The sequence below is a fragment of the Lampetra planeri genome, chromosome 12, assembly GCF_965212315.1.
Source record: "Lampetra planeri chromosome 12, kcLamPlan1.2.h2, whole genome shotgun sequence".
NCBI classification, from domain to species: domain Eukaryota; kingdom Metazoa; phylum Chordata; class Hyperoartia; order Petromyzontiformes; family Petromyzontidae; genus Lampetra; species Lampetra planeri.
Genome location: NC_136118.1, coordinates 10297375 through 10322216, shown reverse-complemented (window position 1 = coordinate 10322216; position 24842 = coordinate 10297375). Strand labels below are relative to the sequence as shown.

Sequence of the window (24842 nt, the reverse complement as noted above, 5' to 3'; positions counted from 1 at the left end):
TTCTGTCAACCTGACCCATTACTCAGGCAGCCCAGCACTTTTACAATGTCATGAGTCGAGCATGGGGCCAGAACATTTTAAACTGGGACAAAATTCCGATTTTCACAAATTATTCAGGACCTATCGAAAGCCTTTATGAAACCATGCCTTTCCCAGCCAATCGGGTGTTTAGTATCTTTATTCAGGGCACACAGCCTATGGAGTGAGAATGAGAGCACCAAAATAAAGGTCATGAAAATCACGTGTAAATATTGGCAAAGGGAATATATTACTGTGGATGGATATCATTGAGAACAATTGAGACGATTGTATTTGGAAATATTCTGACAGAAGATTGCATATTCTTGAAGAAGATTACTGGCTGGATTGTCATGGGAATAGTGGAATTCAGTGAAAGAACAATGCTGCTAACTAGGCAAATGAGCAGACAGTTGAAAAAGAGACTCGTGAATAATCTAGTGTGGGGTGTAGTGTTGCATATGGCAGAAACTTTGAGAAACTAATATGTTAAAAGACTGGAAAGTCTAGAGATGTGGTAAATGTTGGATCAGTTGAATTTAGAGAAAGAGTAATTATGAATTCTAGAGCAGATTCAGTAGAGAGCAGTACGTATAATTAGAACTATCCTGACAAGATCAAGACAATACAATTGTACGACTTTACGGAAAAAGGTATGTACGGTGAAATGAAGAAGAATGTTCAAAATCAGACTGAATGGAGGGAGTTTAATATTCTTAGGTTTTTTCGGTAAAGTCACATAGGTAAAAATTTTAAATTAATAAAAGTAAAATAAAAAAAATCACGACGTTTCGGAGGCAACACAAGCCTCCGTCTTCAGGTGGAACCTGCGTGACTTTACCGAAAAAACCTGAGAATATGAATCCTTGCAGTCACGAAAGCTTCAAATTTGGAGGGAGTTTAAGCCAAATGCCTGCCGTATAGCAAAATACTAAAGACGACGTCTACAAGATCTGAGCTTCTTGTACTGGTATTGAGGTCGTGTGTTTACGTATTATTTTATTTATTTATTCCAATCGTGCTATCGGAATCACGTCATGATACGAAATCTCTATTCAGAATTCTCCCATAGATCATTGCGTGTCAGTGAATGTATCGCGTAAGAGAGTTCTCACAGTACGGCTCCCAAAAATCCTTTAAGTGGCATACAGTGAATGATATTGTAAAACCTAAAAAAAATGTAAGAATATTTTTAATTCTCATCGTTGAAATGTAGCCAAATCAAGTGCAAACCCAATATAAGTTTGATGGGGTGATCTTGAACAGGGATTGGTGACCAGGCTCAGATTCAACCCCAAGGTTCTTTTTTGCAATAACTTTACATATCGAGCTTGAGTATGTATAATCTGTTTATGAGAATATTATGTACTTATAGTTTTAAGGGACCTATAATGTTTTATTATGAGCTGATTGGATGTCCCGCTACGTGTATAGTAAATTACACAAGTAATTTTTATTGCATGGAAAAGCATGCCCAGAAAGAGAGTAAAGCGCCACTTAAGGGCCACGAAGCGCTGGTAAACATCCTACTCTCAACAAGGCCCTCAACTTGCAGCTCTTCCATCTGCACACAAGTATACTCTCGGTAGTTACAGCACTAGCCTAGGCGGCATTAAACGATGCCATGCTCATTATCAACGATCCCTGATGCCTCGGCTATCAACTCTCTCCACATTTTTTCCTGGCTGCAGTCTATGTCAGGTGTTGCTCTGGCCTATCAGTCCATGCTTTCCCGTCCATAAATTCACGATTGAAAGCACTACAGTAATATGGTACATACTTGATGTAATATAGGAAAAAATTATTTTTCTAAAGATTGGAATTCATACGAACTGGTATTGTCATGATAATAGGGTTTTCCCATTTTTTCTGGCAACAAAACAGGTGTTAAGATGTTAAAACACCAAACTGAAACCTTTTACAAGGAATCATGTCTGCATTAACCATAATGCTTGTGATCAGAATGCAAACAAAAAAACATACTCTGATAATATGTGCATAGTCCTTGAAACTGATTGATCCACACCAGAGACAGCTTTCATTTGAGCCTCGTCTCAAACGGTGTTAGATCAGAGGACGCCAAAAGGAGTACTGAAAAGTACTCAAAATTACTAAAAAGTCCGCCTGTTTTGTTGCCAGAAAAAGGGGAAAACCCTATTATCATATTTTGGTACTGGCAAAGGAGGTCCCATGATGTAGTATTGTCATATTGACAAAGACCGTTTATTTAAAATGATAGCTCCATAGTTTTCATATTTAAAAGTCCAAAGTGTTTACATAAGCACAATATGTAGAAAGTCTGAAAACTAAAAGGTTACTTCCAGTAACACATTACCAAATATATAAACGTACAATATGGGAGTCCAGAATTGCATAGTTGTTTAACGTAAAAAAAAAACCTGCTCCCATGAGCCAAATAACTTACGCAACCAACGTGAATAAATCTACACATTTACTAATGCCTGCAAAGGCTTATCCACTGTGATATTTCATACAACTCTCTAAAGCCATACTCTATGGGTCTTTCGGTAAAGTCACGCAGATAGAAAAATAATAAAATAATAATAAAAATCACGACTTTTCGATCGCAACACGAGCAATCGTCTTCAGGTGAAAAAATACAGCAGGCGGACTGCTGAGGCAGGAAGAAATGTGGGCTATTGCACCCAAAGGTTATAAAGGTTTGAGGTGGGTACAACCCAAGGGTAAGTGGGCGGGGCTAGAGATGGAATTTGCAAGTAAATGTAAGATCGCAGAGCTAGCTATACCTCGGCCATTGTATTGCTAGAGATGAGCATGTCAATGTGAGACGGCTCCCGCAGCAGCGGCTGTGTTAATGAGAGACATTCAGCCTATTAAACAGCGAGCGCCACCGCCGCATCGAGGAAAAGGGAGCAACAGCTATGTTAGTGAGACATTTAGCCTGTGAACGTAAAGACATTTAACAAGGTAATGTAACTCAGAGAGTCGGAAATAACAGCTAACATAGGCAGGTAGGATGGAAGCATCGCAGCCAGTTATGACTTTACCTGGTTAATAAAGTCCTTCCAATGATTGCTCAGTTTGTACCCATCTTCTCGGTTGAAATTGTGTCTGTGTTTATATATCTGGATGGCTTCATGAACAAATCTTTGTTGATAGCCAATGGGTTTGTATAGTACCTTCGTCTTGGAGAAATCTATTTCATGTCAGTTTTAGAGAAGTCAATTTCTCTAAAGCCATTTTACTGCTCCCTTCACGTAACTGCGTTGCCTGCTTGACTAGGTTGGTAATCCTCACCGTGTTTGCAAATCAATCGCAGAGATTAGACTAACAATCATCGTAAGTCGTGTAAATAAAAACTAAATCGTGGTAGAGCAGGGCTCGAACACCAATGTCATGATTTTTACCATGATGACACTACAAATTTGTCCCATACTGCGGCCCATTGTAAAGATTACTCGCACAATACGATGCACCCATGCAGTTGCTTAAAGGCTAAGGCAGTTTTGATTGTGTTTATTATTAAATTGCACTGCAGTAGTTCAATTTTGCTCCCTACTTGAACCGTTTAAAGTTTAATGAATATAAAAATCGAATTATACATTTATAACAATGCAGGTCAGATCCAATGGAGACGAATTGTCTCTTTTAAAGTGATAACCGGGTACAATCTCAAAATTCCGTAAAGCAAAACAAACCAGATATACATAAAAGCACATCGAACGATTTTGACGATTGTGATGACGATGGTAACGATGATCATAAGGAAGCAGCCAATTCTCATCACCGCGAATATCTCCCCAGCCTCAACTCCGCGTAACGACCCGTGCCCATCAAAGTGACAACGCCTGTGGTTTTAATGAGCACACCTCCCCTGCCCCCCTCCCCGTCCCCACTGAATGGCCAGGCGTGGCCCGAGAATCATTAACCAGACCATCGAGGAGACCGCCCCGTGAGAATCCTCGTGTTGCGGCACCCGCACCGTGCGTGCTACATTTAAGACTTTGATCGCTTCTCGGGGTATAAATTGCGTTACTTCGCCATTCATCCCTTAGCTTCCGCTCGGCAGCTCAACTCAGCAGCAGCAGCGCGCCTTGCCCTGCATCGTTGTGTGCCTGAGCTTGCTGCGATTTGCTGCAACCATCAGGTGTGTTTTAGTGTTGTTAAATGTGTACAGATGTTGCCCTGTGTTTGTTTTGCCCATGTGCGTTTATTTATTTTGTTTTTAGTCGCGTGTGGACAACACTATAATGTAATTTTATTTGTTTTAAAGTTTGTTATATGTTCGACCAATTACACTCCAGGTACATTATCTATTGACACCGTTGCGTGTAGTCCGTGTGTGACAAACAGGTACTATTACTGATATTTATACATCGTTTTCAGGATTCAATCATTTGAGCGTTGAACATGAAATGTTTAGACAAACTGGTTGCACTCAACCAGCTTATTTTACGTACGAAGGTCTTGATTGATTTTTGTGGTTTGTTACACGTATGTACAATGTATGTCCATTGGACTAATTTGACAAGAATGTATTTCACGTACTTAAACACGTAATTCTCCGACCATTTATTACACACTACATTGTTATGTTGGAAAAGTATTCGCTACTGATTTATCTAAAAGACGAACTAGCCTGTATTTTTTTTGTAACATCGGTCTGCCGTGACCTGTTGTTACACTGACCGGTGAAATAACACGTGGACGAATGTTTCGTTTGATCACAAAGGAATGGCTCCTCTTCCCAACATCAACGACAAGGTGGACGAAGCAACCATTTACGACGATGCTGAAGGTAAGGTTCCCGCGTATACGAGTTGACGTCCACATTGCCCCAGGGGTGACCAATAAACTTTGGCAACGGCGACAGCGGGGGAACGAACATTTCAAGCTTTTTTAAATAATTGGAACCTCATTTGCCAGTAAAAATATGATAATTGTTTTTTACCCTTCTATCTGGCAACAAAACTGACACCTTTTTTTTACAAGGAGTCATGTTTACATAGACCACAATAACTGCGGTCATAATGCAAACAAAAAACATAACTCTGATACTGTGCTCTGTCCCCCTAGATTTGAATGTGCATTCCCTTCGATGTAATGGAAATTATTTGGTAATATTTTTTTTACGAACGGTGCTTATTTATTTAATTCGTATAAAAATATCGGTTGTATTAAGCACAATATAATTCGGCAAAAAACGAATATCAATAAGTAGAAATTTTCTGGTTCTCGAAGAGATGGGGCGATCCCCCCCCCCCCCATCGCCTCCGCATTGCCCTTACTTACGACCTTACTCAAAACAACACATACACTTGATTTTACACATTCCAAAACGTTGTTAGTATGTATTTTAAGTAACATTTTGACTCAATTTCATTTTTTTAAATACATTTTTATCATTCTAATACGTGCACGTTGGATCATCAACCAGTGTTCATCTCCAGATGGATGGACACTGAAGACGTGTTCACGTTAACGCGTTCGCCCATCGCTGCGCGTCGGAAACATCCACGTGCGTTGATGTCACTGTTCGATCTCGCCTCTGTATTTATGTACCGCATGTTGAACTTCTTGCGCACCGTACATAATCAACCGTGCATAATCGGGGGTGCGGATTGAGTCGGCTGAACTAATCGGTCGCTATAATCGCCTGACCCAAACGCTCATTGCGATCCATTTCAGCGTTAGTTTGTTCCGTTAACCTTAAAATATGCCGCACCCAACCATCTAGTCAATTGCCCAGCTTTAACAGCGTTACGTTATATAGTCTGGAGACTTTGCATCATTGCGCACATGCAAGGCGGACTGGTGACACATTTCCTGAAAGTGTAAACAAACGTTGTTCTTCTCTGGCTTTTGACCTATTAACGCAGGTGCTGTATTTTTCAAGAACACCACCGTTCGTAGCCGTCAGATATTTTCCCGCAAACCAGCTCGAATGAAATAGAACATAAAACAAAACCTATTGGCATTGTTGCGTGAATGTGAAGGGCCTCTAATGGCAGCAGGGACCACAAACTACCAGAACTCCTCTTATTTGCGGCACGATTACCCGTTTAACAGCTGTAAGGTCCAGGGAAAAAAATTAACAGGGGCCCCATTGCTTTCTGATATCCCTAACTTTGAAAGCAATGCCAAGGTCATAGCAAGTGCACGGGCGGAACTCGCTGTGATCAATAGAAAACACAGACACGAATACACTCGCAGAGGCACGGACATGCAGAGACAAACAAGGAGAGAGAAATACACACACACAAAGAGACAGAGACACACGGAGACACACAAAGACATGAAGACACAGAGACATGGAAACACCCTTTCCTGTAAGTGGGCCAGGGCCGGAAACGTCAGTAGACCCTGACATCTACAGTACACGAGGAGAGACACGTGTACTATCGGTGTCCCTGTCTTTGTGTCTTTCCGTGCCTGTGTGCGTATCCGTGTCAGTACATGTGTGCGTCTCCGTGTCTGTGTGTCTTTAGAGTGTCTGTGTGTATCTGCACCTCCGCCTCTGTTACGGCACAAGTGTACGTATGTATGTTGAACTTCTTTGGCAACGCACGGAGCCGACCGTGCTTATCTGGGGATAGAGACGGACGCATGTCTTTGCGGCACCATGAGTGCAAACATTTTGAGATTCACCCCCCCCCCCCCCCGCTGCGATATTGTCCGCGGAGTTGTCCGTAAAAAAAGTTTTCACGTGCGGAAAAGAGGAGGAACATCGCGGATAACCCCGCTGATGCTCGGAGCCGCGATATTGGTCCCCTATATCACCCCGGATAAGAGGGATTCTCCTGTACTGCGATTATAACGTGCGAGTGTGTAAAACACATCGACTGCACCGCGCATGGTTCGATGCATGTATCGTGAGATTAAGAATCAATATTGATCAATTGTAAGCCGCCGTAACATGTTTTAAAACACCATGCGTTATTGCTTTTGTGGTACATGGGGTCCCATAGTTGATATGGATTGCTCTAGCCAATGACATCTGGTAATTGATGGGACCCAGATTTCAAACTCGGTCCGGTCTGCTTAAAACATATCTGCTTGACAATATCACTCTAGACATCCAATAACGCGCCATGGATTAAAACCGTACAACGTACCTGTGTTTTGTAATGTGGGAAGACATTTCCTTTCAACCTATGATGCGTCATGGTCTTTCACGTGGCCTCCACCACACAGGGCAGGGTGTGGCCAATGGCCATGTCCACGGGGAAGTCAAGGAGTACGATGCCAGTGGTGACCCCGAGCTCGGCTCCCTGGGTCCGGCCGTATCCCAGATGGCACTGGTGAAGTCGGGCGAGGAGGATGAGGAGAGCGAGAAGGACGAGGATTCGAAGGACACGGACGAGGAGTTTGACCCCTGGAAAATCGCGGACATACAGGTGGAGGCTGGCCTCAAGTGGTCAGGTGAGGTCCACACCTGTGGCTGTCTTCCCCTGACTTCACCCCCTCCCCTCCTCCCACCTCCACTCTGCCCATGGGTGGAGTTTGGGGGGGGGCACTGGCAGGCAATGCCCCCTCTCCCAACCTGGGCACATTTATTAATTAATTTTCAGTACTTTACAATTAATAGCTAATGTGAGGGACATAGCAAACTGCGGTCTGTCGCCCCCACCCCCCCCAATATAGAAGCCAAACTCCGCCTATGACTCTGCCAGCTCACTCTTCTTGGGTGCAGTTCACCACACCGCACTGAGGCAGCAGCGTGGTTGAAGCATGGTCAGACAACCTCCGAGTGACATCACCCGCCACTGACTTTAGCCGCGGCCGAAGAAGCGAACTGACATGACCGATGTCAAATCTTGCACAAGGGAGCACTGTTTTCATAGGCGGAGGTGGAGGAGGGGTTTAAATAAGCATTCAACTTATTCCCAAGAACAGAACAGCATTTACCAACGATGCTAAACCAAACCAGGATTAAGCAGTGCTCGTTGTAAAACTTTACGAATTCACCCATAGACATCAATCACTGCATATAAAGTGTTGAAATGGCCATTCACTACAATATTGTAGGGAAGATGACCAATCAGGTCACACAATTGATAAGGGTATCTTTATAGTAAGGCCATCTTTGTGGTCATGTGATCCAAACTAGCTCAGTGGCTGGAAAAAATGCTTTAATATTGCTAACGTTCCTGATTGAAACATTTTAATTGGGTTGCGACGAGAGTGCAACAACAGCATTGAGACCAATCTCACGGTGCAATGATGATGCGATTATGATATAATAAACATTGTTTGTAGAATCAAACCCATCGATAGCTCCAGAATCACATTGTGTTTTCAGGGCCTTAAGATTGTGTGTATGTATGTACGTTGAACTTCTTTCGCACCGTACGTAGCCAACCGTGCTAATCGGAGGCGTGGGGGTGAAGGACAACACATTTAACACACAAAAATGAGTAATAACATGGGATGGCTGGCTCTTTGTTTTTGTTGCAGAGATGAGCACGTCAGGGAAAGTGAAGCGAGTCCTGTCGGGCATCATCAAGCCAGTGCTGTTGCTCGGCCTCCTCTACTTCTTCGTGTGCTCTCTGGACATCCTGAGCTCAGCCTTTCAGCTGGTGGGAGGTAGGGAACCAATTCCAAGCGTTGACTCGGTCAGCGCTTTGGTTTCTGACCATTTTTAGTTGGTGTGAGAATGCAACACCTATGGGAACCTCATTTGCCAGTAAAAATATGATAATTGGTTCTTTACCCCTCTATCTGGCAACAAAACTGACACCTTTTCAGTTTTGTCAGTTTTGTTGCCAGATAGAAGGGTAAAGAACCAATTATCAATGCAACACCTGTTGTTGCTTTTCTCATGTTAAGTGCTCATCTGAATAGGCCGTACTTGTTGGCCACATCATGCGAACACTTGGACAGTTGAAACGTCCAGTGTAAATTTTGGTCAATATACACACACACAAAAAAAAAACACTTTGCACTGATAATTAACTTGTTTCCATATTTGGGGGGAAAGATTACATTGCTGGTGTAAGGAAAGTGATGTCGCATGGTGTGGTGTGGGCCAGTCCCAGCTACGGCTTTGGCTATTGAGTAACTTCCAAAGTCTGTGGCTAGAATACCTCAAGAGCCAGTAACCTGCATTAATTATTAATTAATGTGCTAAGCTCTTTTTTTAATGGCTCAACCCACCACTGCGTATTATCAACATAGCCCCCTGCTGCTGATCTTTCACATACCCCTTTAACAAATAAACCCTAACCTATTTGCCCTGAAGCAATGGTAACTTGGAATGAGATAAGAACCTCCACATTGCAATGCAGTCGACCTTTTCCCCAACCAGAAGAGATTAGATAAATACAATTTTCCGTCGTACTTGGTAACCAGCTGTTGAAATCCAACTGCAGTACCCTATTGGAATTTGGCACCTTTCGTTTATATCTCACATTTTTTAGGCTTATATATTCTGGAAAGAGGTTAGATGGTGGCCGTCCAAAAGTGAGCCTTTAAATCACTTTAAATAATTATCGCTCCCTCAACGTGAATAGTAGCGACCTAAATATATGTTATCCTTTGAGTTACTCTTAAATTTACATCTTAGTAGACACACGATTTGTTGTCTACGAATCCACTCGAAAAAACAAAAACCACGAAAGTGCATATCATTGCTGATATACTGGCAAGTTACACGAACGCATTACACAAACCTCACTTTTCTGTTTTGCGGCAGGTAAGGTTGCTGGCGATATCTTCAGTGACAACTCGATATTGTCCAACCCTGTGGCCGGCCTGGTCATCGGAATCTTGGTGACTATCCTGGTGCAGAGCTCCAGCACTTCCACCTCCATCGTCGTCAGCATGGTCTCCTCTGGACGTGCGTGACACAACGTGCACAGCAGCCCACACTCCTCCAACACGCGTGCGCCCCAATGCACCCGATTGCGAAACAAGAACAAAAAATTCTAGATTTGAAGCTTTCGTGACTGCAAGGATTCATATTCTTAGGTTTTTTCGGTAAAGTCACGTAGGTAAAACATTAAAATTTGTTTCTTTCGGTTAAGTCACGTCTAAAGATAAAATAATAAATTAATTTAATTTATTAATTTAATTTATTATAAATTAATTTAAATTATTAATTTAATTTATTATATAAATTAATTTAATTTATTATTTTATCTTTAGACGTGACTTAACCAAAAGAAACAAATAATAATTCCTGCAGTCACGAAAGTTCTAAAAATTAAGATTAAAACATTAAAATTAATAAAAGTAAAATAAAATAATGTTTTACCTACGTGACTTAACCGAAAAAACTTAAGAATAAGAACAAACAAACCTCCCCTAGCCTTTTTACGCTTGCCAGACTGAAACTTTGCAAATACTTTTAAAAGTAAATTTTCTGTACTGTGGTCAGTGAAGCAACCAAGACAGTGATTGGTCCGGCACCCATCGTGCATATCTACGGTATACACCATTGTCTCCGAAGTGCTGATATCGATTCACTGTAGTTTGTGTTTAATTTTACCAGCTTGTACTCAAAATGGCTACTGGTGTGCACAGCACAGAATTGTATCTCTGTCGCTTGAGATTGTATTGTGTATCATTATTTTCTCTATCGAGACACCAAGTCAAAGGAAAACTCTTGTCAGGGCCGGGTGCGCTTTCAATAGGGACCTCGCATGCACTTGGAAATAGTTCATACAGTGTTGTGCAAACAGAGCCGCAGGCTCAACATTTTGGCATCCGGAGAAAGTTGCCATCCCCTTACCCACCACCTGCTGAGGCGACGGTAGCGCCATCTATAAAGATTTGAATCAACGGCCTCCACTGCTTCATTCGTCCCCAACAATTCTGCGCCCGTGAAGGTGGCTGCCTCACTCTCCCCCTGTCATTGCTGCTAAAGTGTGGGTGCATTGCAAGTTTGTACAGCACACTGTGTGAAGCTCGCTACGTGGATCTGTTGTGAATAATGTGGAAATATTGCTTTATCACAACGGGGGCTGAGTAAGCCTCCTTGAACAAAAAAACATTCCTAGCCCAGTTTTATCAATGTGCATCCACCCACATATACTCCCTTTCACAGCACATGCGTACAGTGATCCTCACTGGCATAATTGGTTAAAGTGTTACGAACTGAAATGTGTAAAATGAATGTCTTGCATTGAAAGTCACATTTTTATAAGTAATACTAAATGCAAATGCCTAAACATTACCGACCTGGTTTTATATGTGTCATTCTCTACTCGATAATACAGTGATAATACAAAAAATATGATTTGAAGATGCCATTCATTGTATATGAAATGTCAATTACATAACCAACATTATAGTATTGTCATGGAATTGAATGATACAATGAAATGTCTGTGCACCAGCGCAATGGCCTACAGTATGGCAACTGGTAATGCGTCAGTGACACAAGATTGATTGATATGACAGAAAAAAAACATTGTCCTGGACCGAAATGTCCAAATTAATATTTGGCAAAAGCAGCGGAAAGATGAATAGATTTTTGTATTCTCTATTGAACAGTAATGAGTGTGCGGTCAGCCATTCCAATCATCATGGGCACCAACATTGGGACATCGGTGACCAACACGATCGTGGCTCTCATGCAGTCGGGCGACAGGAATCAGTTCAGGAGGTAACTGTTGTTGTAATGCTCCACACACACACACTGGGGAAATCCCCACACAGCTAACCCGAATATATACGTTCGCTATGAATCAATACAGCCGTGAAAGCCGCAAACATAAAATAATACCGTGCATACAGTCATTGTGTTTTTAAAAAAAAAACGTATGGGTGGATAATGAGATGCTGCCGTGGTGTAACGGTGAGCATTCTGAACTTTTAATACAGATGTCACTGGACCGCTTCAATCTCCCGGTGCGGCAGTTGTAACAATGATGCACGTTTCTTCAATAACCACCGGCACCCCCACCCCTCTACCCCACTGTCCACGTAGCATTATAAAACATGTGTGCACTACAGTTAGTCAATTGGCAGGTTGAGTCTGGTGGGCGAAAGTATGATTACTCCCACCTCTTCTAAGATATCTGGCCAGCATGGAAGCGCCAATACCCACTCGAGGAGCACATGCAAGCTCTAGCTGTAATAGCAGCGGTGGGAGCAACGCATTTAGCAGAGTTGCATCTTTACATTTTTTACGAGTGAAGTTTATATTTTTTGCTACTGCCATACATTTAGTATTGATATGCAGCATTAATTAGCGGTAGAGCGGTAGCGCACTGGCTAGCACACTGCACCACAACATGGCATGTGGAAGCCTTCATCCAGCAGCATATTGACAAAGGGCTGTACATTTTTTTTCCGATTCAAAATGTCCAGACAGACTACCAGGGGGAAAATGTTTGGACATTTCCTACAAGGGTTATGTGTGAATGTAAAATCTTTCTAAATTATAAAATGTGGGTAACACGTGGCAGATCACACAGCCACAATCATACACACTGGAGGAGTAATTATGCATGGTTTTATCGATTTCATTTACATTCTTCTCACTCGCAATACGTGAATTTATGGGGGGTTTTTATATTTATAAATGGTGATTCCCTCTGGTCACTCGAGGCCGCTACATTTACCACGATGCAAAAAGAGAAGCGATTATTGAACTATAATGTGACTTCGAATTACAAACAAATGTTGAATCACAATGGAGAAAATCATTACAATCCCAGTACACAATTTACAGGAAAGCCTGTTCAGTTCAATTCACTGGGACTGCGACTGGCAATGCACCATACCGTACTGTGTTTGTGTGTGGGTCATCAAAGTGCAAAGCGGTGGACCTCGCTCGCACGACGAGCATTCATAGCGCATCATCCTCTGACTGACGTGAGCGACTAGCTACAAGAATTGAGTTCCCGTTATAAAATGGGCTTCATTATTATTCATGCTGAATATTTGCTCAAGCAGTACTTGAAGCAAAACATAACATGTGTGGGAATAAAAGGGACAATGGATTTCTGAGAGAGCAGTTTGTACATTTGGCCATTGCCTCGTGGGCTGGAATAAATCAAAGTAATCTGCACTTCTGCATGATTGCTCACGGAATAGTTAAGCAGTGTGTGAGTAAAACTCCCTAAATGTTTGAAAAAAAATTAAGGTTCGGTTAGTTTATGGAACTATAGTCAAGGACATAGTTAAAATGAAACATAGCTGAGTGAATCATACATGGGAATGTTTCCAATGTGACTCAATTTGTATTTAAATTAGCTGGTTTTAATTGACTAATTATGAATGTCTCATTATAGAATCTGATATCATTGGTTTGTGAAAAAGTACAGAATTCTAAGTGATCTGATACTCACGCAATGTATGTGCTATCCAATGAAATCATTGTTTAATTTTATTAATACCAGACACCATCACATATATATGTTACAGTGCACTAAATAATATCAAATGCGCACCAACTAACACATTACTATGTACGTATTGGAGGGAAAGCACGATGACAGCATGGTATCATGGGTAGTGGAGTCTCTCTCACTTTGAAAGCCTCCATGGACTCAATGTGTCCATCTCATCTGCATCGACTCGCTTCCACGTACCCTCTGCACTTACAACCAAGGGCGTCTGTCAAAACCCTGAGTAAACCTCCAATCGAAGGGAGGTTGCTCCTCTGCTATTGGCCCCCATTGTCGGGAATTCCCTGCCCCTCATTTTCTGTCCTCGCCTGTTCTACCAATTCAATGTTAACATTTTCCTCTTTTTCCAGTGCCTATGACTAACTCTAGATTTGAAGCTTTCGTGACTGCAAGGATTCATACTCTTAGGTTTTTTCGGTAAAGTCACGTAGGTAAAAAATGAAATTAAATTTAATAAAAGTAATAATAGAAATAAAATTAAATAATAAATCACGACGTTTCGGAGACAACACAAATCCCCGTCATCAGGTTGGACCGTTACAGCTAGATTTACTTTTGCCTCACTTGATACAGTAAATCTAGCTGTGACGGTCCCAGCTGATGACAGAGACTTGTGTTGCCTCCGAAACGTCGTGATTTATTATTTTATTTTATTTCTATTATAACTTTTATAAATTTTTATTTTATTTTTTACCTACGTGACTTTACCGAAAAAACCTAAGACTATGACTAACTGTCGCATCCCTAAAAAAATATTTTCATTCCCAACGTACCATAGCTTCGTCTGATATCCCTGTATGCCTATAGTATCCTAAAACGAACCATTATCTGAAAGATAAGCTCCTGTAAATCCATTCTTTTTTTTAATCCTATTCAATGTGCAATTCACCCTTGCTATGCAGTACAGTATCTTGAAATGTGGTTACACTAAGACAGTTTATGCCCTCGAATCGTAAGGTATTCTATGGTAAAGGTGCAGCCTTGCAAATGCTTGCTCACGCTACGACTGTCAGAACAGGCCTCCACTGAGGGAGCTTTAGCAAGCCCCTCTAGAGGGTATTTTGCCTACTCTTGCACGCTAGCCAGAGGTGTTGGAAGAGGTGGGTACCCATACTTTACCCTACCGTATGTGACTTGCCGATCGACTGGCTGTGGTGTACCCTACTCTTTGTTTTTTTCGGTAAAGTCACGTAGTTAAAAAAAAATGAAAAAACAACTGAATTAAATCACGACGTTTCGGAGGCAACACAAGCTTCCATCTTCAGGTGGTTTACCCATTTATACTCCGGGGTAGGCAAAAGTGGGAACATTTGAAGAATCTTTCCCACTATTTCAACTGCTACACCACAAGAACGAACCAGTGACCTCTGTACTGGGTGTCCAGTGTGCTCAACATTATATCACGGCAGCATCCTAGTGGTTTCGATTATATTTAAAAACACGTAACTGTACTTTTTCAGTACTGCACATGCATGCATGGATGCATGCATTATTGATTACATTTATGATTTTTTTTTGTATCTTACAGAGCATTTGGTGGTGCAACGGTGCATGACTGCTTCAACTGGATTTCCGTGATAGTCCTGTTGCCCATTGAGGTAGTCTCTGGTTACCTTTATCACCTGACAAAGCTTATAATTGATTCATTCAACATCGAAAATGGGGAAGACGCTCCTGACATCCTGAAAGTCATCACTGAGCCTCTCACCAAGCTCATCATTCAGGTAAATCATTTGCTGCTCTATTATCTTCCGAGGTGGCTGTTGAAAGCTTTCTTCAGAATACCACTCCCACCATGGTCATTGACCACAGCTATAGCAATGGGGAAATGTTTTATCCTTTTGCTAGTGGAAGGCATTGTAGAGGTCAGTCGGTCGTCCAATTCTGTTATAGATCTAGATACACGAACTTATGTCTTCCGCATGTGCATGGTAATTTAACAGTTAAAATGGCCCTGCATTTGGTTACCTTTATGTGTTCCAATCTACCCAGCCTTAACATGTGTACACACACTGCGCTTTTGTCAGTCGACCGCTGAGTGAAGCCCACCCCATGCCATGGGAGCATAGAAGTAGAGGGGCAGCCTATAACACCTGCTTAATGCACGACGGTCACACATCCAAGCGCAACCCAGGCTCAAACCCTGCTGATAAGATCGAACGCATTCCGGATGATTTGCACATAGGCAACCGAAAAAGCAAATGGGAATATTAATAGTTAAACTTTTTAAAGTGCGTAACTTATGCAACTGCATCACACAAGGCCGCACAATCCACAAACACGGATGTGCACATAGATGAAGATGTTTTCGGGCAACGATTGAGTGTTTATACATGTGGGAAGAAACTGGAGCACCCGGAAAAAAAATCCCCGTATGTGAGGGGGAAACACGAACTCTTTCAATATAGATGGAGATTAGTCCACATTTTCTGTACCGCCTATTGCTGGTAAGCCAGGGTATGGCTCCTCGACGCCTGCAAGGATGAAGTTTCGCAATGCTTTTGTGCTCCACTAACTCTCGCCTTCACAGTTCTGGAATGCAGGCGTGCACCACCGCTGCCCAGAAATAATCACGTCCTCCCATTTCCCCCGTGTCTTTCGCAGCTGGATAGCTCGGTGCTCACAGACATTGCAACTGGGGACCCCGAAGCGCAGGACAAAAGTCTCATTAAATCCTGGTGCAAGACGAACACATATACAGTAAGTGTTGCATATCTGAATTATTGAGTTTATTGATTTGTGTTATGTTATTTTATTCGTACCGATAAAATGCTGATCATAACAGGAGATAAGCAGGTCTGGCTATCTCCTACACCAATGGACAATTTAACATAGCCCACAGTGCGATCATGGACCACAAAGTACAACTCCGGTTGCAATCATTCACTGGCAGCATTTCAGATATTAACCAGGCATATCCTGAAGTCATTCACTGGCTCACCAACCTCAACATGAACAAATTAATCTCGCTGATCAACTCCCCACAATACAAGAGAAGAACTGGTGTTTTTACAATATATATACAAAACAAACATGTTTATCGAGAACAACAACAATTCAGCAATTGCCAATCATGAAAAAAAGAAATCATAAAAATGGCAAAAACAAACTCGTTTTAAAATCATAAACGTGAAGTTTGTATTCTATAATATCCTATCCTTTATTTACGTCCATTATTTCCTACTTGACATGTGCTATAGTCTATGAAATTGGGTTTGTATAAAAAAGAGACATGCAGTATAACACTATACATTACAATAATTTTAGAGCACATTATAAAAGCTACAACTGCGAAAATTATCTTGCGTAATTTTTTTCATTAACAACCATCATCGCTTTTTTTTTTTTAAATATCAACCTTTTTGTCCAATATTTTGCAGAAAATCTTGAGTATAAAAGGCATAGGAAAATACAAGCACATTTTCGACGACTTGTTTTATCAGGATATCACTCTTGCTGCAATAAAAAAAAAATGCTAACCAATTTGTCTGTTCACCTATCAGGTTCTGAAAAATGTCACCGTGGCCAACGTATCTGAGTGTGGCAACATGTGCTGGGAAGATGGAAATTTCACCTGGATGGAGAAAAACGTCACGGAAACCGAATACATTGAAAGATGTACGTGCCCTGGGTATTTATGAGTTGCTTCTAGATATGGGTATAATTGCCAAATTGCCTCGAAAGTAAGGGGGCACTCTATACAGGTAAATTAAAACAGATGTGCCATTTTTAAATGTATTGTTTAAATATAACTCAAAAGCAGCACACGTGTCATATGCAGCTCATTCGGACTTCATTCTTAATATTTAATAATCATATGCTTAATTCTCTGTCATAAGCAACTGCACAATATCATATAGAGTGTTTTGCATTGTGTGTAGATATCACATAATGTAAAAATACCTCCCATAAATGTTTTAAATCATAATATGTAAAAAAGTATCAGCTATAATAGTCTAAAGACAAAGATCCCCTGTATACTCTTAGGTTTTTTCGGTAAAGTCACCTAGGTAAAGAAAAATGATAGAAATAATAATAGAAATAATTTCTATCATTTTATTATTATTTTATTATTTATTTTTTCCTACGTGACTTTTACCGAAAAAACATAAGAGTATGAATCCTTGCAGTCACGAAAGCTTCAAATCTAGAACCCTGTATAGACAGTAACAGACTGTTGGGGCAAGTGCTGTTAGCGAGTATACCTAATGAAGGCTGACACGGCACTGGAGGGGGAGGGTGGCCAACACCACGCCCGGCTGCCTTTGTCTCCCCAGTGGCTATGTTTACACATTGTACCAGGTACTTATTTGACACCGAGTCGACCTAGGGGAGGTCCAGGACCGAATCACATAATTGTCACTGGTGTTGGAATCGAGCTCGGGTCGCGGGGTTCATAGCATGGCACGCTGCTGCGCTAATGCTCCCGACGATGCGACCTGTATACCTGTGCACATGCATGTTGCCACAGTGTGCCAAGTGGATGATTTTTGTCTGCATGGACATGAGTTTTGTGATGTCGTTTGCCCACAGGTAATCACATATTTGCCTCGACCACGCTGGAAGACCTCTACGTGGGGCTCATCCTGCTTGCCTGCTCGCTGCTTTTGCTATGCACGTGCCTCATCCTGATAGTCAAGGTCCTAAACACAATGCTCAAGGGTCAGATCGCATCCGTCATCAGGAAGGTCCTCAATACAGGTGTGTGCGTGTATTGGTCAAACCTGTGACTGTCTCTCATCCTCTGCATTTTATTGTCACCCCCCCCCCCTCACCTCATGGCCCTTCCCACCACGTGTGCCTATAACTAAATGACAGAGAATGTGCACAATCTCTTTTGGTCTGGGAAGCTAAGCAGAGTTAAGCTTGAAAAGTCCTTGGATGGGCTGGGATACGTTATCAGCAGATAGCAGTGCAGAAACATAATTTGTTGTACTGTACAATGCTATGACATCTATGCCATCCACCTTCACCAAACTGCACTGAACAATGTGATGACGTATCGTCAAATTAACTGAATGACTTTCTCTGATAATAATATGTGGCACATCCAGAATTCACTCCACTAATTATTTTTATCTAATTTTTATGCTCGAGTTACAAGCACAACACTGACAAAGTTATTAATCTGTTACCATGTGGAATCACAGCTAGGGATAGTTCACATGCATTTTATTAAACTTAGAAGGTTGTTGCCAGTGTGCTGCTCTCATTCAAACTGATTGTTGACCCTTTTTTTTCAGATTTCCCTTTCCCATTCGCTTGGGTGACTGGCTACCTTGCAATCTTGGTTGGAGCTGGGATGACATTCATAGTGCAGAGCAGTTCTGTCTTCACTTCAGCAATCACTCCACTCATAGGTAAGGCTTTTTTTATCTCAACAAATTCCAGGTTCAGTAATGATTAATGATCATTGCTAATTTATGGAATAGATTTGCATGTACTGTGCAACTCATCTTCATTCTATATACATATTATGAATCATTCATATTATCTGTCTATTGTAATTGATCTGCATAAACTGCTATTGCCACTTACTAAATCACACGGAATGCATCCAATGCAATTAAATCTCAGTAGCTAAGCAGAGCTGAGCCTGGATAGTGCATGGATAGGCAACCAATGCTCAAATACAGATGCATTACGCGTTGTGCGCAGTGTAATTGTTTTGTAATTCGTCCACCTTCACCAACCTGCACTAACCAGCATGATGAAATATGGTAAAATATCTATCATGACCCTCAAAGTGTGGGGAGGTCCTAATTCAGCAGTAGGTTAACAGAAGAGGCAGTGCTTGTACAAACTGCTGCTATTATTATTTGGGCGGTAACATAGCCCAACGACAGCGCATTCGCCACTTTTTTCAGAGGTTCTTGGTCCGAAACCAGCCGGCCACCCTGGTAATTATTACTGCTGGTATATTACATGTTAAATTCCATACCGTCTGTTTTACAGTGGATATTAAAGATCCAGCGGGTGTTGTCATTTAACCAGATAAGGCCATTGAGTGCTGACAACATGGACCATTTTTTGCTAATTTGAAAAGAAAAACACCTGCAGATTACTCAGTTGGCAGAACGCATATCAACATCACCCCCTACTGTGAAACTACTGCAGATGATGTAAAACATAACGGCTTCACAATAGCCATGAATGATAGCCAAATGTACTACATTAATATCATTATAATGCACTAATTCTTCATATTTTCCAAGCATTTGTGTGGATGAGTGACTCATAAGAAGTAGACAATTCATTGTATTCAAGTCTACAAATTGACAACTAATCAATCCTAATGTTTTTATTTCCGCTTCACTGCTCAGCTAAAAGGAGTAATTTGCACGGATAAATCTGTATAATAGGATCCATATCTTGTGCCCTAGATGATATCAGATAGGAAGATTTCCACTGCACGGTGCAAATGAGAAATCTAATTAATAACTAAATAAATAAGTGTTAACGTTTTTGTTCAGCAATGTCAAATTACAAATCGGTCATGTCACCAGTCATGCCAATGGCATTCTGAATGACAGTACTCACATTCTGCGAGAAGGGGGCACTATTGCTATTGCAAAATTACCACGAGATACAGTTCTGGCAGTCAAGTAAACCTATATTAGCTATACTGGGAAGGGAAACTGTGAGTCTCATGGACCAATATTCACAACACTTTAACGTTTTGCCATATTATCCAATAAACAAAACGCACATCGTTTTAATCAAATTACAAGTGCCTTACATAAGGAGATAGAGCATCTGAAACATCTCCAGTGTTAAGAAAAATAAGTTGGCTTGGGCAGTACATGTCACAAGAAGGGATTATGCTCAGTCGTGCAGACTAAAGGAAAGAACACTGCGAAAAATGTGTCCGTAGCAGAGATAAAGCAATGGAATGACCTATGCAGAAGCTAGTTGGATTCTTGCATCGCATGACTGAGAAGAGTGATGGCTGAGGAAGCACCTTTATCCAGTTCATGGCTAACGGTGGTGATGATGACGACAGTCATTCCTTTCACGACTGCTGTGATAATAAAACTGCTCGGAACTTGACCTGAATGCAGCATGTAAGCATATCTACTGTCATGGTCCATGTCTTTCTCAGGACTTGGAGTCATCAGCATTGAACGAGCATATCCACTCACTTTGGGTTCCAACATTGGGACGACCACAACAGCCCTCCTGGCTGCACTGGCAAGCCCTGGAGAAACTCTCAACAATGCCCTCCAGGTTTGCAATAAATATTCTATCCATATTTACAATGTATACTGATCTTGTTTATCGTACAACTGACAATTATGTCAATCTTGTTAACAAAAAAAAGGCTGTATGAAAGCACCATAGTGTAAAACATTTATATAATTCAGTTTCGAAGTTTTTTGTAAAATGTTCTAATGAGAAGCTATAAAATATGGTCCTGCAGCGCATTACATTATTTTACCACTGTAAACTTTATGAAGTCAGTTTTCCTTGAGAAATTATATTATTCAATGTTATACTGTACTACATACGCAGCCCATTTCTCATTAAAAAAATTGTTCTTAAAGCAAAACTCGCGATGTTTTTAAAAGTGTATATCACCTCATTACCATTGGTAATCAGTTATTTTAGCATTGATACAAATGAGATTGTCATGTATTGGGCGTTTTTTTTTTTAAACAATGAATATAAGGTTAATTAAGTTGTATATTTTTTTAAGATGCCTTCAAGACAAGTTTGAGGTCTTGTGATGCACGAGCTGATTGTTTTTTTCCATTTCGTCTCATCACAGATCGCACTTTGCCATTTCTTCTTCAACATCTCGGGGATTCTGCTGTGGTACCCCATACCGCAGCTACGTTTCCCCATCAGGATGGCAAAAATACTGGGTGACCGTACGGCCAAGTACCGCTGGTTTGCCGTCCTATACTTGATCATGTGCTTTTTGGTGCTGCCACTGGCGATATTCGGCCTCTCGGTAGCTGGATGGCAGATCTTGGTGGGCGTTGGTATCCCCATCGTAGCTGTGCTGATCTTCATCATTGTTATCAACATATCTCAGTCCAAGTGTCCAAAGTGCCTGCCGTCGGCACTGCAGACCTGGGACTGGCTCCCCGATTGGATGCACTCCATGAAGCCTTTGGATCGGGTCATCTCGGCGGTGTGTGGTCGCTGCTGTAAGTGCTGCAAGTGCATCAACAAAAGTGGCAAACACGAAGAGGTCGAGGTTGTCTCCATACCAGACTCCACCAAAGAAAAAAAGCAAGAAGATGCTGGAAGTTGTGGTGACAAAAAAACATTGGCCGCATATGATAACCCTGCAATGATTAATTCGACAAACCTTTAGCTAATCCTTCCCTAAATGGCGTAATGGCCATATTTTGAGTAATAATTGTAAAATATTAACCTTGCTCTATTTGGTTACTTCGTGTATTTTGGTTGTGTGTATATTTTGGAAATATGTATTTGATACTTTTTACGAATGTTATTAGTATATCCATGAAAGCTACATTTTTGTACACCTGGTGATAAGCCTTGCTTAGGAACTTTTAAAACTAGATATAGTTACCAAGCTTTCAAATGCCAAAAGTATATAGTATACACGTATTTTTTTATGTCATGCATTTTATCACACTGGAAAATGTAGGTAATTGCTATAAGTCTGAATGAGGTAATGTTTATTTTATTGTAATTATGATGCTTGAGTTTATAATACAGTAATTGATGTACATAGTTTAATGCCAGGTTTTATATTAAAAGAAGATGTTTGAATAATTGTAAATATTTTCAAGGGTTTTTATTTTCATTTAACATAATTGCACTTTATTACTTTTTTTATATAAATTGCAGTTTAGTTCAATAAATGTTGATATTTGTTCCGCTAACTAAATCATATCATTTGCATATCTATGGTAGTAGAGGCATTTTGCAGGGTCGTGACATGGTCCAACAGAGCACAAGTGTATTTTATTCGCAGTTCGATTCCAGCAGGCCGCCCTGTTCATTAAAATACAAGCCGTCTGTTTCACAGTGGATACTCATTGGTTTTTTCGGTAAAGTCACGTAGAAAATAAAAAATAAATTAAATCACGACGTTTCGGAGGCAACACAAGCTTCCGTCTTCAGGTGGCACCGTTACAGTAATTTTGCTGTGACGGTGCCACCTGAAGACGGAAACTTGTGTTGCCTCCGAAACGTCGTGATTTAATTTAATTTTTTACCTACGTGACTTTACCGAAAAAATCAAAGAGTATGGACCCTTGCAGTCACGAGAACTTCAAATCTAGAATTCACAGTGGATGTTAAAGATCTCATGACACTAAAAAAAGTAGGCCATTATTTTGCTGGGGCCACGGCCAAAATTCTTAAAAAATTCCTGTTAAATTACTCAATTGTGATGTATACGTAGCAACATCGCCCACTACTGTGAAACTACTGCGACTACGGTAAACATAGAGCTTTCGTGATAGCCTTGCGCAATAACAATGGTGTGAATACCATTTTTACAAAGTTATTATTGTTAAAGGACTGCAATACATTAATTGGTTTACACTAACTTGAGCTTAATATCAGCACTTTTCCTACTGGGATACTGGGCATAACCAAAGCTGCAGTTCACATTCTGTTGCAGTGAGTATACGTTTAATTTAACTGTAAAGCCATAGTAAATGTTCTGGTTTTTAATTTATAAATTTTTCAGTGGCCAAAAGCTTTTAAAGACTTGATAACTTAACACGTTCGTCATTAACACTGCCTTAAGTATACAACAGGCGACGTTTTTGGCAAATGGCCCTTCACAGTCCATAGGCCAGGGATGTAGAGCAACTCTACCTCTCTGTGATGGCAGGCCATTTGCTCTAAACTTAGTATTTGTTCTAAGGTTCGTGTTATTGACGAATGTGCTGAGACGTTGTCTTACTTGTGCTTGTTGCAACTCTGCCCAACATAGGCTCACCAATGTTTAATTTTAAACACACGGCATTGCCCACAAGGGGGCGCTATTGTACTTTGTTAACGGAACGACCGATTTAGGGCAGTTTATTGTGTTCGAAGGAGGACACGCATGGTTCACGAAGGCAGACTTTGTAGCAGTGATCAATGGTGATTATACTTTACTAAGGAGTCCTAATATGAATGAACCCGTTCCATGAGTGTATATATTACTGCTCCCTCTCAGTAGGTCATCATTTGTCCAAATTTACTTTGATGGTGATCGAAGTCAAAATAACCACAATGCACTTCTTGAGGAACTGCTAATGGTTTTTAGTATAACGCATGAAGACTAAATGCTTCTTACACGTCTTTTGTATGTTGTTTGAGACTTATGGTTTTCTGGCCTGTACTATTATTCTGTTCTCGCGGGTTATTTTGTTACTTACGAATTTGATTGTCGCATAAAACGATACTGTTGTAGAATATGTAATTGCCTATCATTCATTTACTACACTACATGCGGTTTTAGGAAACAGCTTATGATATACAGTACTGTATCTACAAAAAAACAACTAACGGCTCCCAGAAAATAATTTCCAGCAAGTTATGATTTCTGGCTTAACTTAAAATTGTAATAGGTGGCTTTCATAAGTTTGGTTTTACTCAGGGTAGTGCAATATTACAAAACAGTGATCCAAATTTGAAATGTGCTGTATCTACTGCCGTGTCAGCGTTCAACAATAATCGTACCGATTCCAAAGTGCCACCCGTTCCTAAAATGCCCTCCTTCAAATCGCATCTGGCTCGGCAATTTTTTTGGCTCTCGTGGGATCCGCTTGAGGATCACGCCTCTTGCCCCCAGCTAATCCTGCAGCAGATGCATTCGTAACCAAAAGCATGTCCCGGTGAGTTCATTCAAAATAAAGCCCCTCAATCTGAAAGAGTCTGAGGCTGTTTCACCCTTTGAGCAAATCCATCCACGTCTCCCGGGGTGGACTGTTTGTCTCCTTCAAGACGTATTTCTGTACTATTTGGCGATGTTAAATAGGATTACGGTTGAGCCATTAAACATTTTCAGGCGATACCCCATCGTTGTTGCGTGCGTATTCTATGAAATGTTTGAAAGAATTCCACAGAAGTGGATTTACTTTATGCACGGAGCAGAATACTGAAATAGGATTCTGCGTGGTGGATTTGTTGAGTTATTTTTAACGTCACTCCATCAGGAAGGATTAACTACAGCCACCCCCTAACCTCACAAACACCAATGTGTGTATAGTACAGTCATTATTATGAAGTTACCGCAAAGCTTACCATGCTAAATAGGTTGAGGAATAATTTACATAAATATTTACTTTTATTTGTCATTTTAAACGTAAAGAAGACCAAAATAAACAATTGTTTGTATATCGCCTTCTACATTCTATGACTAAACATGTTTTATAACGACAGGATTATGGATTTATGGTGATAAATAAGGAAATCACTACGAACAACCAACCAATATAGTTTCAGTAAATAAATAAACAGTGATAGACAATCTACAATGAAAACGAATAGTTGTATGCAACGTCT

At 40.8% G+C, this 24842-nt stretch overlaps 1 protein-coding gene across 1 annotated transcript; it reads left to right on the top strand.

Annotated features, from left to right (window-relative positions):
- The first annotated feature begins 4006 nt into the window (after positions 1 to 4006).
- LOC144721668 (sodium-dependent phosphate transport protein 2A-like) lies at positions 4007 to 24354 on the top strand. The gene is made up of 13 exons (XM_078599489.1): positions 4007 to 4147; positions 4733 to 4798; positions 7195 to 7422; positions 8458 to 8586; positions 9695 to 9838; positions 11497 to 11608; positions 14887 to 15082; positions 15963 to 16058; positions 16862 to 16976; positions 17892 to 18059; positions 18602 to 18718; positions 20461 to 20585; positions 21127 to 24354. Exons 2-13 carry the CDS (start codon positions 4735 to 4737, stop codon positions 21679 to 21681), a joined length of 2049 nt encoding a protein of 682 aa, XP_078455615.1. The 5' UTR covers positions 4007 to 4147; positions 4733 to 4734; the 3' UTR covers positions 21682 to 24354.
- Positions 24355 to 24842: the final 488 nt, after the last annotated feature.